We start from the raw sequence: 19529 nt of genomic DNA, 5'->3' as shown, positions 1-19529 counted from the left end.
CCTTTACAAGGATTCTTTTACAAATGGGCCAAACTTTTAAACTCCTAAGATAACTCGCTAATCTTCCAGACTTTACAACAATATTACAAACTCAAATTTTGAATTTCAACTTTCGGTTTCAACACAAACGACAAACCATAATAGGTGAGCCGACATCACAACTCAATCCAAAATCTTAAGACTCAAGTTATATGGATCTTTTTGAAATTCCTTTCTCTTTTGAGCGCCGATTTTTCTATTACTCACTTGGAACATTTCTAATCGGTGTGAGACTTCATCACTATTCACACTTGATTATTTTCAATATCCCTTCCTCTCAAGAGTGAGACCCAATATAAGGGTCACACTTTAAGACTCAAGTTATATAGGTCTTTTTTGCACTTCTATTATTCACTTGGAACATTTTTAATCGGTGTGAGACTTCATCACACTCACACTTGATTATTTTCATTATCCCTTCCCCTCAAGTGTGAGGCCCAAAATTAGGGTCACATTAGCCTTCTGCGGAGGCTTCTTCAAGTACATCACCATCACCATCTCCATGAATGGTACAAGAGAGCCCAAAAACCATTACAATGATTCTTTCACTAATGGGTTAAACTAGGGTTGGCAAAAACGAGCCAACCTGTCGAGTTGGCTCGTAACCCGCCAAAAATGAGCCGAGTTGGGTTGGCAAAAATGAGCTGCCAACTCGAGCCAACTCGGCTCATTTCAACCCGTGAAAAAACGATCTAACCCGCGGGTCAAACGAGCCAACTCGCGGGTTGATTTTTTTTTTAATAAAAAAATACAAAATATAATATAGAAAAATGGACAAAATCCACACATGTTGTCATCATTTTTCTTTCTTATCTAAACCTAAGTCCCTAATCTTCTCACATCTCTGTCATTTTTATATTGTTAGGCTGTGCTGGCTCTGTTTGGTTCAAATATCTTACCCACTTGATAGCAAGTGGTTCTGATTGTTTCTGGATGTTGATGCAAATTTGTTGTGAAGAAAATTTGAAACTAAAATATTTTGCTTTTATTTCTCATTTTGTAACCCTTTTTTAAGTTAATGGAAGCCACATAGCTGGTACATTAATACTACATGGTCATTTAAATAGGCTGAAAACGAGCCAACCCGCGAGCCAATTTTCGAGCCAACCCGCAAGCCAATTTTTGAGCCAACTTGCGAGCTATTTTTTCAAGCCAATCACGAGCCATATTTTTGAGCCAACCCGCGAGCCAACCCTAAACCGACTCGGGTCGGGTTGGATTGGATTTTCTAGCTCGTTTTTTTTTTCGAGCTGACCTTAACCCGGCTCGTTTTTTTCGGGTTGGATCGGGTCGGGCCGGGTTGGCCCGTTTTGCCAACCCTAGGTTAAACGACAAACCCCAATAAGAGAATCGACATAACATCTTAACCCAAAACCTGAAAGCTCGAGTTGTATGGGTCTTTTTTGCACTTATATGCTACTCACTTGAAACATTTCTAATCGGTGTGAGACTTCATCAGTGCTCAAATTTGATTATTTTGAACAGACACAGCAAAAATACCTATCTTTCTCATCTTTAGCACCATCATCAACCTTAGCCTCCTCCAACTCAGCACTCTTTTCCTGTAATTTCCACATCTTGGTATCGACCCTCGTTTTCTTTGAATTTTGAGGACTATTCCCTATCACACACCGCTACTTAGAATTTTGGGTAACTCATGTATTATTCGGTTCTTCTACCGGAGTATCAGAAATGGAGATTGTGCTTGCATTTTAGTTTAGATGGAAGAGTGGTTAGCTTACCACTCATGCAAAACATCATCTAAGCCGAAAAATTTAATATATTACGATAGTAGATATATCCAATGAATAAGAGTGCGCCATATCAACTGTAATTGTTTTGGATAGAAAAAAAATAACTTTTATATTTTACACTATCTACTACGGATAGTACATAATGTAAAGTCGATATCGCACCCAGATTTTAGTGCTATCATAATACCCAGATGCGCTCCATCTGAGTAATTCAAAGGGGAAATTGGCGTGGTTACACAAATCCACTTAGCGCCAAACTAATTAGTGCCCGTTTGGATGAGCTTTTATTATTAAAAAGTTGTTTTTTTAAAAAATAAATGTCCTTTTGAGAATTTTTATTTGTTAGGACAACAACTTTTTAAAAAAGCAAAATTTAAAATAAAAGTTAAAATGCTGCTTTTTTTTATAGCCAGTAGTTAGTTGCTTTTGAAAAAAACAGAAATTAAAATATAATATAAATTGTTTTTTTTGGGAAAGAGATAATATGAATTTTTAAAATACAATTTTAACCTCATCCTATCATACCTATTTTATCTCTTCTTATCCCACGATCATGTTATTTTATCTCTCCTTTATTGTAATTTTATATATAAAAAGTGTTTTTTTATATTTTAACATCCAAACAACTTTTTTATGTAAAAGTGACTTTCAGATCATACATCCAAACGTAAAATAACTTTACTTTTAAAAAAAATTCTTTTAAAAAAAGCAATACATAAAAAATCATTCTTTTAAAAGCTCATCCAAACAGGTCCTTACATGCTTGGGCCCAAAAAGTTCATAGGGGAACAGTGGGCCGTTAGATAGCCTAAGTACAGCCTTTTTAAACTTAAATTGGGCCTTAAAAACCCAAATTCTTTTTCAATTGCAAGGGACCCATTGGGTTTTGTACAGGGAAGCCGGAAAAAAGAGGCACAAACCAAAGCCCGTTAAAACGAAGTTGTTTTTAGTTAATTATACACCCTTTTTAATTACTCACTTCCCTATATATAAAAAAACCCTAGATAGGTTTGTGATTGTGATCGCCTCCATCTGCTGCTGCTGCTGTCCCCTGATCTGTGAGGGTCTGCTATCTTCGGTCCGATTTCATGGTATGTTTTCCTGCAAACTTCAATTACTCTATTCTTCTTAACATTTGGTAATTTTTGTGTTCCTGTTTTTTTTTTTCATGGTAATTATAGGCTCCAAAGAAAGACAAGGCTCCTCCACCTTCCTCGAAACCCGCAAAGTCTGGCGGTGGCAAGCAGAAGAAGAAGGTTCGTGTTACTTGTTAAAGTTGTTATTTTTATTATTATTATTATTATTATTTCTTCATATAATTGTGATTTTGCCAATTGATATATGAGAGATGGATGGTGTGTGTGGTATTAAGGTCAAATTTGTGTTTTAACAGAAGTGGAGCAAGGGAAAGCAGAAGGAGAAGGTGAATAACCAGGTGCTTTTTGATCAGGCCACCTATGACAAGCTTCTAACCGAGGCACCCAAATACAAACTCATTACCCCTTCTATTCTCTCTGATCGTTTGAGGGTACCACTCCTATTACACCTTTTTTTCTTATGCTAATGGTTTATTCGTATTGTTGATAGCGTTTGTGTTGCTTTGTCTATGATTCATGTTCTGTAAATTTAATTGGGAATGATAAGAGTTATGATGTGAGTAAGGAGTCAGTTGCTGCTGTTATCTTAGTTGGTAGTTTTGTGTAAGATCTGCTTTCCTATATTGATTTGGATTATCTAGAGAATATGATTGGTATTATGTTCTCTCCTTCTTTTTTGGCCTCTCTCTGGCTGAGATCCAACTTCAACCGTAACATATTCTAAACTTCACTGATGTTGTGTCATATTACAAGCTTTAAACCTTGGATAATGATTCATTATTAGCTGCATTTCCTGTTTATGTTTATCTCTGCTGCTGCCTTTTTTGTAATAATCCTGTGAAGATTGTTGTTTTATGTAAACTTTTTGGCAGTCGTCTGTGATCATGGTTATACTAACATTTTCTCGCCATGATCTTTTTGATATTCTTTTAGATTTGTTAACTATAGTTTTCCATGCTAATTGTAATTGCCTAACTGTATATCGTAAAATATGAAGTGCCTGACTGTATATCGGAAAATATGAAGTAAGGAATTGCTGAACAGTAAGTAACCTTAATATTGGTAATTTTTGGTGCTCTTTGTTTATTTATATTAGGCTGGTCTTATTCCGAGACAATGTCTGTGTGTGCCTCATTTGAAATTTGCACTATAAATGGGACTGTAACTGAAAATCAATTCTATTTTGCCTGTGTCTTCAGTACCATGATTCTATAATTGGGCATATCAGGTTCTGCACTCATCAAGAATACTGTAATGTGGAAACATTCACTATAATTATAGTTGATGTAGAAACCCTAATTCATTGCGAATATGTTTGTTTACTAGTTTTAACACTGAATTTATCAATTTGTTGATGGCCTGAGGCATATACTCAGGTAACAATGTACACATCATAGAAACTTGATTTGAACTTTTTGTCTGAGATTACTTAAACTTGTTGCCAAAGAAAATTGAGAGTAAATTCAATGAGATCAAAATTTTACAATTTTGTGGTCATGTTATTATTATTATTTTTTTTGAAATTTGATATCTTATTTTTTCACTTAGGCTCAAGTTCTCTATTTTCGTTATGCATTTTAGTTGTGCACTGGTGAGGTTGTTCTTTTGTGATCATAAGGTTATGGGTTTGAGTTTAGGAAACAGCTATGGGAAAATGTCAAGGAAAGTCGAAGAGCCTTGTGAACTTGCTTTGCCCTTAATTTAGTTTAAAAATATATACTTGTTTTTTCATTTTGCAATGGAGTTATGTGCATGTCTTGTGTTTGAGCTTTGCGCGTCATTCTGTGGCTATCATCTGTAATTCTGTGTAGCGTAGGATTGTCTTAATTCCTAGCAATAGCAGTTACAACAATGTATTTTTTAACTGTCATATCATGCTTGTTTGCACATATACACATACTCGAGAATTATATTGAGTGATGACTTGTGATTGGCAATATTTTATGGATGATTGTAATCAATTCATGAGCACTATACGGAGAACAAGATTCTCATCATTTAGCATGCACCTTACAGATTAATGGATCACTTGCAAGGAAGGCTATAAGAGACTTGATGGCTAGAGGTTCAATTAGGATGGTATCTGCCCACGCAAGCCAGCAGATTTACACTAGAGCTACAAACACCTAGATGTAGTGCTGGTCATTATGTAGTATTGATGGGACCGGTGAAGCAATTTTCTTTTTCAGTTTGAGACGCACCTCGAGCTAGGTTGCTTAAACGATTGTTGTTAAATCCATGGTTTATTTCTTTTTATATTCTTGGTAGTATATTTGACATGAGGTTTTCATATCTTATCTTTTTGGGTATTTATTTTGCATGTTTTTCTATAGCTTATTTCGTTTAGTTGGAGTCCAAATTTTGTAGAGTTTCTACTTGAAAGGCTAGCCTAAACGAACATATTCGGATTTTTTAACTCTTAAAAGAAATTAACTGTAGAGATCATGACAGATAATTTGTTTATTATCTTTCTTAACGTCATAAAAAATATTCCTTTTGCAATTATACAGGTGGTATTAATGTGTCAAATGTCAATCATGTAATGCAATTGTTGGTGATAAGATTACCGTGCCAGTGATTTCCATTTGTTAATACTATGAAAAATATTGTAAGTTGTCAATGAATAAACTGCACATAGAAATCTGATTACAAGAAAAGTTGTGTGGCAGAAACGCCTTCGCTTGCTTTGCTTTATATTTAATCAGCGCTTAGATCATTTAAGTACCATTGTTTATTTAACTTCAAAACCCGTATTAGTAGTGGAGGTATGATAAGGTGGCGTAAAATAAAGTTCCAGGACATTATTTGGCAAAAACTAAAAATATTAAAATTTATCATGAATCAATCTGTACAAGCAATTGATTGAGTCAAGCATCCAGGCAGAATGTTCATCTTACCATATGAGCTGATCAATAAATTACTGATTGGATTGCTGGAAAAGTGGAATGCAAGCAGCAGTTGCAGAGTAATAGCGTCCTTACTTGTAAGATGAAAATGCGGCTGGCCGCTATAGTTATAAGTCGTGGTTGGTTAATCGCACTGCAAATCTTGTACTTACAAAAACCTGTATTGTTATCCTGTTCTATATTTCAGGTGAAAAAAATTACAGCATTGACACAGAACTTTACAAAAGTCAACCATAAACAAAAATTTACTATCCAGAGTGATCAATATTATGCAAATCAAATATAGTTATCTACTCAATAAGTTATGTAAAAAATAAATACGCCATAGTAGACTATGTTAAAATGAGGACGGTTAAAAAAAAAAAATGCATACAACTTATTGCTAACTATAACAGCTACTAATAAAATCAAGGTAACAAACATACAAAACAAATATGGAATTAAAAGATCAGCTTGTACCTATAATAAGAAAACGCTATTAATTCAGTGTCATTCTGTAACAATCATGGGAGGGATGAGTTCAACACATACCAAACATGTGATTTCCTATGTTTATGCATTACCAGGGACATCCTTTTCTACCATCATATGTATGCCTACGATACAAAATGCAAATGCTCATTAAATAAATTACGATAATATGTTAACACCCAGAAGTAATAATCTCAGCTAAAAAAATGGGTTATTTTTTTTAGAACCCAAAAAACGTTGTCGGAAAGGGATTTGAAAGCAAATTAACCAAATGGTCATGTATGAGTCGTATTTTTTGCTTACATTGGAACAAATGTGTCTAAACATCATCAAATCAATACACATGCTAAAAATTTGTAATAATATAAAGAACCCACAATGATAAATTTTTAAAAAATAACAACATACATTAGGGTCCACCAAAGACTTAAAGAATGAGGTGACAATAGCTTCGCTGCTTCAAACACTTGAAACTTGATATCTTGGCTCATTATATGACTCCAAATTATTTTTTTTACATTGACGTTAAATAATATGGAATTTTCATTAAGAACGTTAAGTTTTCTTGGATAATGTTCTAAATCAGTACCCTACATAAAAAACTCCTTCAAAATTAAGTATAACTCGTGCGATGCATGGAAAAAAAAAAGAAATATGTTTGTCTGTCTCGTAAAAGTTAATGCAAATCATAAAAATATATTTCTGCATTTTATTTAAATCAATATTATTAGCTACCTAACTCCAACTTTTTGTACATATAGAGTTGGCAAATTTTTGAGTTATTATGTTTAATATAAAAGAAGAAGAGCAAAATTTTAATTTAATTACAAAAAAAATAGGCAGGCCAGTCCTTCGGACCGACTCCACTTTGCAACCTCTAATTGTCAGCATTATATACCAGCATGTAATAAATTTTTATATTTATCCACACGAAAAAGTTCTTATATTTGTATCTAAGTTTTTATATTTTATCTCAGAGATGGACTTTCATTTATTACCATCAAATTTAAAAAATAATAATAAATAATTATTTTTTGCAAGGATTTGCGTCGTTTGTATTTGAAATTTTAAAAAATTGTATTTACAAAAATTAAAATCAAATTTAGGAATTTAATTATAAAAGAAGATGGATGAAATTTTAATTTAATTATAAAAATATTTGATAGGCCGGCCCTCTGGACCGAGCCCAGTTTGCCACCTATAACTATTAGCATGTAAAAGATTTTTATATTTATTTACAAAAAATGCTCTTATAATTGCGTCTAGGATTTTATATTTTATCTCAGAGATGAACTTTCATTTATTACAATTAAATTTACAAAAATAATAATAAATAATTATTTTTTTGCAAGGATTTGTGTAGTTAGTATTAGGAATTTTATAAATTTGTATTTACAAAAATTAAAATCTGAATTAGGAATTTAATTATAAAAGAAGAATAATGAAATTTTAACTTAATTATTAAAACGTGTTAGCAGGCGGGACGTGCAGGCCCTCTGGGCCAACCTAGTTTGCAACCTTTAACTATCACCGTTTTATGTAAATAATTATTTTTTTTGCAAGGATTTGTGTCATTAGTATTTTGAAATTTACAAATTTATATTTACAAAAATTAAAATCAGATTTAGGAATTTAATTATAAAAGAAGAAGGATAAAACTTTAATTTAAATATAAAAATGTGTTGGTGAATCGGCCCTTCGAGCCGAGCCCAGTTTGCCACCTCTAACTATCAGCATGCAATAGATTTTTATATTTATCCACAAAAAGTTCTTATCGTCACATTTATGTTTTTATATTTTATTTCAGAGATGGACTTTCATTTATTACAATCATATTTAAAAATAATTATTTTTTGCAAGTATTTATGTCGTTTGTATTTGAAATTTTACAAATTTGTCTTTATAAAATTCAAAATCAGATTTAGGAATTTAATTATCAAAGAATAAGGATGAAATTTTAATTTCGTTATAAAAATGTGTTGGTGGGTCGGCCCTTCGGGCCGAGCCCAGTTTATCACCTCTAACTATTAGCATGTAATAAGTTTTTATATTTATCTACACAAAAAGGCTCTTATAGTTGCGTCTAGGTTTTTATAGATTAACTTTCAATTATTACAATTAGAATTACAAAATAATAATAAATTATTTTTTCAATGATTTGTGTCGTTATTATTTGAAATTTTATAAATTTTTATTTACAAAAATTGAAATCTGAATTAGGAATTTAATTATAAAAAAAGAATAATAGAATTTTAATTTAATTATGAAAACGTGTTGGAGGGAGGGGCGGGTAGGCCCTCTGGGCCAAGCCCAGTTTGCAACCTTTAACTATCAGCATCCTTAAATTTTTTGTTTAATCCATAATTTTATATTAAAATTAAAATTTCTTATATATATATATATATTTTTTTTTCCCATTACAAAAACTTTAAATGCTGAACTATTTTTTCACTTATCAAGTTCAAAATTCAAATTTAAAAAATTTGAATTTTAAATATTAAATAATTTCCACCCAATAAACATAATAATTAATATTATTAATAGGTTTAATAATTTTTCATACAGAAAGAAGTGGAAAACATGCATAGAAGCATGTGCACAATCTTCAAGTAATAATTTCTAGTTTTCAATTACGACATAGAAAATTGTGTTTTTTTTTACTCTTACATCAGAAGAATGAAAGTTTAATTTCTTTCTTATATATTAAATTAAAACTCATATTGTTATAGTGTTTAAATTTTATTATTATTTTTTTACAGAATGATAAATGCCATTTTTTATTTTTTGTTTAAATTCTTTTATTTTCATTGTCCATATTTTTTTATATTTGTAACATAAATATAATGAAAAAATATGTGTTAATTAAAGTCGCATATAATTTAAAATAATTAAATATAATTATAAGCGTTATTTTACTTTAGTTTTCAGTATATATATTCAATTCTTTGGTTATACTTATTTATAATTTTTATATTATTTTAAATTGATTATTCATATGTATTTAAAACTTTTATATTAAATATGATTTTAAAAAAATACTTTTACGAAAAAATGTTCTCTTTTTGTATTAATTTTTTAAATTAAAATTTTAATTTATTTTCTTTTAAAGTATAAATTTGTCAATTTTTTTTTTTTTGCATTTAAACTGTTTTTTATCAACTATACATATATTTTTATAATTTTAAATATTTACTTGTTTAATCTATAATTTTATATTAATTTAAATTTTTTATATATACCTTTTTTCCTACTGAAACACTAAATGCTGAACTATTTCAAGGTAATTAATATGGAGCTCCTTTTAGCTTCCTCAAACAAAGACTCTGAGTCTGAGTCAGTGTCTATGATCAGCAACATAAAAGAAGCTGAAGTTATCACTCTTATTCAACTAGAGTCTTTGTTATCTTTTATATGTGGTTCAAGAGGACAACCAAAAAATAGTAGATGGTCAATAGTCTCCAAGTTGATGCAGCCTAAAAGAGTATGCAGTGACTCTGTCCAATAAAAAACAAATGCATTTGAGGAGGTAGATAGAGCATTATTGCAGTCTCTTCTCTGCCACAGGCCTTGCAGTATTATATCTGTTAAAGAGTTTTCAAGATCACATGGAAAATTTGTACTTGTGCATTCAGTTTCTAGAGATAGGATTTGACCATCTTCAAATGCAATTAGAACCCCACCTAACGGGGATGTAGACACGAGTGTCGCATACTCGTACATGAATGTAACTAAAACGAATTTGGTTCTGGATATATATTAACTGAGATTCAAATTCCAGTTCTTATATTTGTTCTTCCTTTTCCCCTCTAACCTTCTTGGTCCTAAGTTCTATATATCCACCATATCTCACTTTTTCTTTGTTGTTATTTCAAGTCCAGCTGCAAAATAAGTTAAAGACAAAACAAGAGTTGAGACGAAAGATATTCGATTTATTAATGTCTACTCTAACATAATCTGAAAGATCAGCCACCAAGATAAAGAAATAAGGGGTTTAATTTCGTAAATAATCTGTTAGAGAAGTATAATATAAAACTATTAATGTAGAGATCACCTACTAGATTAAGCTGTTAAGTAAGGACCACGTTCACGGTTTTAAATTAAACTTCTCTAACACAATCTTAGTTATTTCTTCTTATCTGAAGATAACTGTTATGGTCTATTTCAAATCTTGGTGTCTCTAGACATTATATTCTATCACGCTTTATCCAGTCTTAAGCATTTGGATATCATGGTTGGTCACGATTGCATTTGGTTGGTGTATTGGTGGTTGAATGATTGTCCTCAATTATCAGTCAGGGACTTAAATTTAACAAGTTGAGTGCAATGAACTACGTGATGGTTGTCTTCCTATTATGGGGACAAGCAAATCAATATGCAGTTTTCTTATGATATCTTTCTATATGATACAGACAGCAAAGCAAGGTCTATAATACACTAACACCGTCACAGATAAAATTATATTTCAGCACCTTCCCACCCATAATGTACAATACTTAAACTCAATCAGGGTATGAGGCCTATCTTGTTCACAAAATCCATCATTTTCATTTTTATGCATTCCCTAATTTATGTAGATGGAATTTTTATTTTTTTCCTTTAAAAAGAGAATTTATTTTTAAGAAAAAGTAATGTTGTTTTGAATTAAACTGAATATGCAACTAAGGGAAAGACAGGGAACTTGCATTTCTTGTATAGCATCTGCTTATAATAATAGTAGAGCTTCCTTTTACATGAAAGGCATATTAATGAGGCCAAAAAATAATGAAATACTCTATCCAATCAACTCGAAAGTGTTAGTAGAAAGTGACAGAATGAAAGTGATAGAATGATTGGATATTCATTAGTAGGAACTCAAGCTGATAGAGGGCTGAAGCTTTCGTTTTAGGAGCTCAATTTGTTTGCACGTGCAAACATTTAAATGGATGAAATGATTCTTCACAAAAGACAAAAATATAATTCTATCAGTAGCAACTACCAAAGTAATGTCAATGTCCCTCGTGCAACGTATAATAAAGATACAATGTACCTAAAAGAAGTGTGGACCAAAATCCACATGAGATTATAGAATGGTGACTAAGGACAAAACTAACAAAAAAAGAAAAGAAAGAGTATTAGTTGTCAAGATTATCCTGGGGGGACATTGCACAAACATATCTGTAATTAAACTTAGATCAATCTAGATCGGTTAGCAATTATTTGTATTTGTAAAGATGAGAATCCTCATGTATCCTATGCCCATAGGCCATATATATTGAGCAATAGCCAAGGAAGGATAGCAAATTGGCCAATCATTTTCATATATTCAACATCAACTCTCTCCTCTTCTCTTGTGGAGGGAAATGGCAGCCTCTTCATTGAACCCAAAATTCCATAACCATGCTCGTTCTAATAGTTTGCCCTCTAAGCCACACCCTATAATCCTACAATGCAATGAACACTTAGCCAGATTAGGGGCTTACGAAGCTAGCTCCTCTTCTTCATTGCTGATGCAAAAACTAAGTGGTCTGCAGGATTTGCATGACTGCATTGACAAATTGGTTCAACTCCCCTTAACTCAAGAAGCACTTGTCAATGAACACCAAGAGAAATGGGTGGATGATCTCTTGGATGGATCTCTAAGGCTCCTTGATGCATGTACAGCAACCAAAGATGCATTACTTCACACAAAGGAGTGCACCCGGGAACTACAGTCAACTATAAGAAGAAGAAAAGGAGGGGAAGTGGAGCTCATGGTAGAGGTTAAAAAATTCTTAACCTCAAGGAAGGTGGTGCGAAAGGCCATATTCAAAGCCTTGGAGAATTTAAAGGGTAATGCAAATAAATGCAACTTTTCTATCACCAACAAAGACTATCAAACCCTGGCCTTGGTTAGCTTGTTCAAAGACGCTGAAGGGGTCACTTTTTCCATATTTGAGTCATTGCTGAATTTTTTTTCTGGGTCAACAATATCAAAACGAAGCAGCTGGGCTTTGGTTTCAAAGCTAATGCACAACAAAAGGGTAGGCCACACACAAGGAACAGATGAGAATGAGTTTGCAAAAGTGGATGCTGCATTGCAGTTCTTTGTATTCAACATGGCAACCAAGTCAAACGACATCAATGATTTGCAAAAAAAGTTAGAGAAATTGGGATCCTGTATGCAAGACCTTGAAGAAGGACTTGAGTCACTGTTTAGGCGTTTGATTAAAATCAGAGTTGCCCTTCTCAACATCCTTAATCACTAGTTGATTAATCTAGAGCCATCAAATTTTTGTAATGGCATTAGATATTATCTTCTTGGATAAAGTTGTAGATAATGTACTTGCAATGTTGATGATATGATAAAATATATTACTCCATATCTTGTTCATATATTACACATTTGCTTTCTTTTTAGAGTTTATGGCATGACATGGTTTTATTATAAATATAAATACAATGCTGATTTTGAAGTTTCTCCATTTTTCAAGTTTGGATATTCTGATAAAGATAGGGTGAACAAGGTTGCTTCAATTGCCTTTTGTATTTACATCAAAAAAAAAATGGATTACGACGCACATTTTCAGAATTTTCTGCTCTTGTATGACTTTGTTGCTCATCATTAATCTTTAATGGGTATATTTGTAAAGCTTGTTTGTTTTTTAGATCGGGTGAATTTGCATCCTTACCTCTCCTCATAGAATCAAGTGTGAGTGGGAAGTCCATGTCCGTTAAGAAATGGAGCAAGTGAAAATCATATAAGTGAAAAAAAACAAAGAGTCTCATCATTTGGGTTTAGGACTCCCCGAATACCCCACAACTGTAGTGTTGGACATGAAAATTAAGGGTGAGTGAAAAGTCCCACATAAGTTAAGAACATCAAAGTTTTGGGTTAGGAACATCAAAGTTTTGGATTGAGACATGATATCAAGACTATTTATAATGGTTTGTCACTTTGTCTAACTCATTAGTCCAAGTATCCTTTGCAAAAGGTTACGTCTCGCTCAAGACCCTTTAACATAGAGTTTTCAGCTGTAAGGAGACATTGTGCACTGTAATTCAAGTCTTCATATCTACCAACCAAGGAGGGTTGAAAACTAGTTTGCAAATATTTTAATTATTTTTTCTTACCCTAATTAAAAAAACAAAAATTGGTTTCACGTGTATATGATTCATAGACATATTAGATCAGATACAAGATGCCTACTTATTTCTCTCTAATTCAATAGGGTATAATACATGCATTTACATAAACATCGACAAATTAATTGACATGATCTGGGAACACTGCATAAACATCGCCATCCAGATATCACCAATCTTTGATGTTTGAAGATGAAGAGATACCCCCCACTATCCCTCCCCCATTCTCAAGCCATATACAATCAAACATAGCCTGTTTAATGGTATTTATATAGAACTGCTTCTCCTCCTGCAGACACAAGATCCACTTCCAATGCTAACTCCAATCACCTGCCCCTTGAAGTTCACAATTTGAATTTTTATATCTTTGACCTGAAAAGATGGAGGAGACATAGCTAAGGTATCCCATCTATGGGAGATTCCATTTTCATTTGATTCCCTAGTTAAAAATTGAGAGATGAATTGGGAAACTTGGTTCGTGGGAAACATTGAGCAAACAATGCTGTGGAAGCACTAGGATGCTAAACCAGAATCAAGGGGATATAGTTGCATGCTCATTTAGTGACATCTGGAAATAAAAATATTCTTCTTGTCTCCTCTTTTCATTTGCTATTTATTGAGCAGATATCAGCTAACAAATTGTATTTTCATCTCCTTGCCATCTTTATTTTCTGAGAAGAGAAAATGGAAGCTATAGAAGCAAACACAAAAATCTCTCTGCATATTCGCAGCAACAGCTTACCCTCTGGACCACACCCCATTGTATCACAAATTGAGGATCATTTGCACAGATTGAAGGATTCAGAAGCCACTGCTTCTTTGTCATCATCTTCAGTAAGTCAAAAACTCAATGACTTGCAGGATTTGCAAGACAGCACTGACAAGCTGCTCCAATTGAAAATCACCCAACAAGCATTGAAACAAGAATGCAGCGACAAACAGGTTGATGAACTATTAGATGGTTCTCTGAGGCTCTTGGATATTTGTAGTACAGTCAAAGATTGTCTGCTTCAGTCAAAGGACAGCATGCACGAACTTCAGTCAGTTATTCGAAGGAAGAGAAATGCTGAAACTGGATTCACAATTGAGGGTGGAAAATACTTGGCATATAGGAGGAAGATGAAGAAGACGGTTGGAAAGGCCTTAGGAAACTTGAAAGGAATAAAAAATGGGTTCGTAGTTTCTTCCTCAAACAATGACAAGGAGAGTTTTTCCATTCTTAGCATCTTAAAAGAAGCAGAAGCGGTCACTATGAGCTCATTAGAATCTTTGTTGTTGTTTATCACTGGCCCAAAGCATAGGCAAAGCAGATGGTCAATAATCTCCAAGCTGATGCAGCCTAAAAGAATATCTTGTGATTCAGAAGAATCAGACACAAATGAATTCGAAAAGGTTGAAGCCATGTTGCAGTTTCTCATCAATTCAAAGCCTTTATCTATTGAGAAATTTCAAAGCCATATGCAGAATTTGGAGTTGTGCATTGAAGATATTGAAGTTGGAGTTGAACGCCTCTCAAGACAACTAATTAGAATCAGAGTTTCCCTTCTCAACATTTTAAACAACTAGTCAACCAAAATATGTTTTTAACCCATGATCGTCTCATACTTGTACATAAATGTGATTAGAGAATAGTGGATATACTTTTTGATCATATCCCATTCTCAGTTCTCCATTTTTAGTCCTTGTTAAACAAAGTAGTTCCCCAGGGAAAAAAAGGAAAAGTACAATGAAGGAGGGGTTGAAGAATGACAATCATTTGATATAAAGCTTTAGCTCACATGGGGTTCAATCATTCAAGTCAATTGGAATCAAATCGCCAACATCATATTTAATAACGAGTAATTGGTTCAAATTTTCTATGCTATAAGTGCAGAGAACGACGTGCTTATTGTCTTTCATATATATGAGGACAGGCTATAATCGCAGACATCAGTATTTTTATTCGAAAATTGTGAAAAGGCTTCAGTTGGATGTGTATCATACACTAAAACTAATTATTATTTGTCCACACGTGAAGCTCCAATATTTGAAAGGGTGAGAAAGAAAAATGTGAATTTTGAGTTGGAGTGTTCCTGTGCGCAGGACATTGCATTATTATATTAACATTTCTGAGATCTGAATCTAAATCAGTCAAACCTCTATCTCTATGTGTCAAAAAATGGAAGATTCCTTCTGCTGCATTAACTCCGGTGGAAGGGAGCAGTTCCATATTCCATAGGCTAAATTGTACATAAATACATACTTGATGTGAAATCTGGTAGCCTTGGATTCATGAGGAAGCGATTTAAGACCTATTACATTGTTATGCTTATCGAATCATCATCGTCTCAGTAACATATATCTCTTTAAGCGCAAATCTATGAGCAGCGATGTAAAGTCCCTTTACTATCTGATCTCATTTGCGTCACAGCACGAACAATCTCCTTGTAATTGGCCACATACCCTCCAGACTACCTCTTACCGGGGAAAAGAGAGAGTGCATGGATATATATGAGTTTTAAAAAACCCTAGCCCTAAACTTCTAGATTTCTTAAGTTCTTCTTATATATTAGACTCTATTGCTCTATTGGACTTTAGTGAAAAAACAAAACCTAACATATTTATCAAGAGGAAGGTTATACTTACAACTTTTTTTTTTACAACCTCTTACAACCATATATCATAATCGTTGATTTCCGTCGATCAACGGTTGTCATTTATTATGAATTAATAATTAATTAATGAATTAAATTTGCAAAAATCATAACCGTTGATTGGCGGAAATCAACGGTTATGATATATGGTTGTAAGAAGTTGTAAAAAAAAAAATTGTAAAACAGAAGGTGGGGTAAAACAGCAGATTCTGTAAAAGTTATTATCTTAATGTGATTGTCCTCAAAGGGCTCAAACAATTTCCATTTCAACGGAACAGAGGTGGGTGCCAGCGCCCTGTATCTCTTACAAATCATATTACGCCCCATTTCATATATGAGGTTAAAGATTCGCCCTTGCCCTTAATTTATGCAGCATTTCGATGCATGCACTTCAAAGTTTGAATTTTTTATATCAGCAACAAGTAAAGATGTCATTTTTCAAGACCCCATCTAATTCCCAACTTAAAAAATTGAGGGATGAGTTGGGGATCCTGGTGCAACTACCAGATTAGTTACCAACAACCAAAGAGCTCGTATGATTCACATAACCAGAACTGACAACAACCAGAACGAACTCCACACCGTGTTAAGCACGTTGAGAAAAAAATGTTGGGAATGTGAGTGATATATTCCCGCGTCGATTAAGAATGGACTAAAAGTGGAATTACCCATGCTAATGCTGCTCAAATTGAACAAGGAGATGAAATACAGAGAGCATAATGTTGCAGCGAACATGTAGCAAGCTCTTTGAGTATGTTCCTTTGGCTAACATTTTTTCTTCTCAGAAAAGAGGAGGCTAGAAGATGATATATTAATATTTTCTGTAAACTCTTGAAGGGTTTGACTTCTCTTATGATGATCTGTTATAATCAAGTACACGCTTGCAAGAATGATATACCATTACAGAAGACAGCCTACCTCCCTGTCTGCGAGAAGACCAAAGGATATTAACTTAATATGTTACATGTTGTGTGGTAACGAGTGATTTGGTTCTTGTTCCTCCACGAGTGGCATGCATAGCAGTATTTAAGTCGTTTGTTTGGCATCGCAGCAGTCCACACGTGCAGATGGGTTGCATTTTAAGGTTAAAGCACATCTTTTGTTGAAGCATTTGCATTGAAAACGTCTTAATCATGCAAGTGAGAGAGCAAGATAAGACAATGTATGAGTTGGAGAGTTTCCTTGTTGGAGACACTGCTCTAACATTTATGTGATTATGTCTAGATCGAAATCTCGATTAGTTAGCCTCATTGATATTTGTTTAACATAAGATTCCTTATGTCTCCAACACCCATAATATATATTGAGAACATGCCAATGGAAAAAAGGCAGATCCATAGACTCAAATTTTCTTCAATCAAAATCAAAGCTTCTCTTCTCTTCTCTTGAGGAAAAATGGCAGCCTCACCTTTGAACTCAAAATCCAATTTCCATGCTCGCTCAAACAGCTTGCCCTCTACACCACACCCACTCATTCTAAAATGTTACGAACACTTGGACAGCTTAATGGCTTCCAATGAAACCACCTCATCTTCACCATCATCATTGCTTAGCCATAAGATAGGAGGCTTGCAAGATTTTATTGATTGTGTTGAAAATTTAGTTCAGCTTCCCCTCACCCAAGACACCCTTCTCCATGATCGACAAGAAAATTGGGTAGATGAGCTTCTGGATGGATCCTTAAGGCTCTTAGATGTGTGTAATGCATCCAAAGATGCTTTACTGCATACAAAAGAATGCACACGTGAACTTCAGTCAATCATAAGAAGAAGGAGAGGAGGTGAAATGGAGCTAACAACAGAGGTTAAAAAATTCTTGACATCGAGGAAGATAGTGAGAAAGGCTATCTCCAAAACCTTGGCAAATTTAAAGGGTAGAAAAAATTGCAACATCTTATCTACAAACAAAGACCATAAAAAAGTAGCTTTGATTAGCTTATTACAAGATGTGGAAGTGGCCACATTATCAACATTTCAGACACTACTTCAGTTTATCTCAGGGTCAACACAATCAAAGTCTAACAGCTGGCTTTATTTTTCCAAGTTGATTCAGACCAAAAGGGTAGCTTGCTCTCTAGGGGAAGATGAAAGCGAATTTTCCCAAGTGGATGTAGCATTGCAGTCCTTGGTATTTGCCAAGACTAGCAAATTTGAAGATGTGAATAAGCTGCAAAAACACTTGGAGAAAATGGAGTCGTGCATTCAAGACCTTGAACAAGGGCTTGATTTTCTATTTAGGCGTCTGATTAAAATCAGAGTTTCCCTTCTTAATATCCTCAACCACTAGGTGAACATATCAGTGGATCAAATTTTTGTAGTGATATAGATACACTTGTACGTGGAAATCACAAATCTAAATGTCTAGTGATAATAAACTGAAAACACTTTCTCAATTTTCAGTTGCAATTTCCTCTTGTGCGCATTGATTATTTCTTGACTTGTAGATCAATTGCATCATGACTCTTTCTCAGTCATGATCATCTTTGACCCCGTGAGTAGTGTCTCCCAATTGTACATGAATGTGATTAATTTTTTTTTCCTATAGAATATATGTTAACTACGGATCAAATCATCTTCTCTCCTTGTCCCCATTCCTGTGTACCCACCAACTCTCATCTTTCGATTTCCCCTTATTCTTTTAATTGTCCACCTCTCAAATAAGTTAATGGAAAGAGAAGGTAAAACAAACATGAAGAAAATATTCAATTTACAATAATATTCGAAAATAAAAAATTTAGAAAAAATTCAGTTTCCCGGAAATCTTACAAAATACCTTATACCAAACGCCTACCTGGTAGGGAATAATTTTTTTCACGGAACAATGATTATCAGAAATATGATGGAAAAGTCTTAGCAATGTTATCAAAAACTGTTTGGTAGTCTAAAATATTACAAGAATTTTGTTCCAAAAAAATATAAAATTTTTCTAACACATGAGATTCCAAGAATACCACCCATTTGGTGGTATCCTTGGATGGCATTTTGAAAGAAAAATTATACACAAAATAAAATATTGGGAAAATTAGATTTCCAGAAAAAATTTGAGAAACTGATGCCGAAAGTGTATAGAAAAGTGGCTAAACAGAAAGTTGGAATTTTCTCAAAAGAGTAACCCTCCGGTTCTCAATTTCTATTAACAAAATATCAAAATTCAATTCCTAAAATAAGGGTCACAAGCACCCTTTTATATACTAATTACAAATTGATTCAAAATTCAAAATTCTAAAATCATAAAAATAAGGAAAATTCCTAAATTAAACATAACGACAACTAACCTCTAAAATTAAATAAATAATTACAATTAAATCATTCAAAATACTTACCAAATCTTATATCTCAAATCATGCCAAATGTGTTTCTTTCCTTTTCTTGTCAAACAAATCACGATCATATCTGATGCTTCATTTAGACTTGGGTTTAATTATAATTTGTTATATTTCAAATTACTGCTTCTTTTAACAATTTGGTCATATTTATTGGGCCACAATTCTGATTGACTCTGGACTTCCTGAATCAATAGTTGGGCCAT

At 33.3% G+C, this 19529-nt stretch overlaps 4 protein-coding genes across 4 annotated transcripts; all 4 read left to right on the top strand.

The window, feature by feature from the left end:
- The first annotated feature begins 2747 nt into the window (after window positions 1-2747).
- LOC133315115 (small ribosomal subunit protein eS25) lies at window positions 2748-5199 on the top strand. Its single transcript, XM_061516680.1, has 4 exons — window positions 2748-2884; window positions 2975-3049; window positions 3187-3321; window positions 4907-5199. Exons 1-4 carry the CDS (start codon window positions 2882-2884, stop codon window positions 5018-5020), a joined length of 327 nt encoding a protein of 108 aa, XP_061372664.1. The 5' UTR covers window positions 2748-2881; the 3' UTR covers window positions 5021-5199.
- Window positions 5200-11606: 6407 nt separating this feature from the next.
- LOC133315108 (uncharacterized) lies at window positions 11607-12491 on the top strand. Its single transcript, XM_061516666.1, has one exon. It carries the CDS (start codon window positions 11607-11609, stop codon window positions 12489-12491), a length of 885 nt encoding a protein of 294 aa, XP_061372650.1.
- Window positions 12492-14487: 1996 nt separating this feature from the next.
- Window positions 14488-14934, top strand: LOC133315109 (uncharacterized). The gene has a single exon (XM_061516667.1). The coding sequence runs from the start codon at window positions 14488-14490 to the stop codon at window positions 14932-14934; it is 447 nt and encodes a 148-aa protein (XP_061372651.1).
- A 2462-nt stretch (window positions 14935-17396) lies between these two features.
- Window positions 17397-18287, top strand: LOC133315105 (uncharacterized). The gene has a single exon (XM_061516664.1). It carries the CDS (start codon window positions 17397-17399, stop codon window positions 18285-18287), a length of 891 nt encoding a protein of 296 aa, XP_061372648.1.
- The last annotated feature ends 1242 nt before the right edge of the window (window positions 18288-19529 follow it).

The sequence above is a fragment of the Gastrolobium bilobum genome, unplaced genomic scaffold, assembly GCF_033153095.1.
Source record: "Gastrolobium bilobum isolate Gb01-03AN ecotype WA unplaced genomic scaffold, APGP_CSIRO_Gbil_v1 utg8583, whole genome shotgun sequence".
NCBI lineage: Eukaryota > Viridiplantae > Streptophyta > Magnoliopsida > Fabales > Fabaceae > Gastrolobium > Gastrolobium bilobum.
The sequence above is the reverse complement of the archived record's forward strand: the minus strand, read 5'-3'. Positions and strand labels throughout refer to the sequence as shown.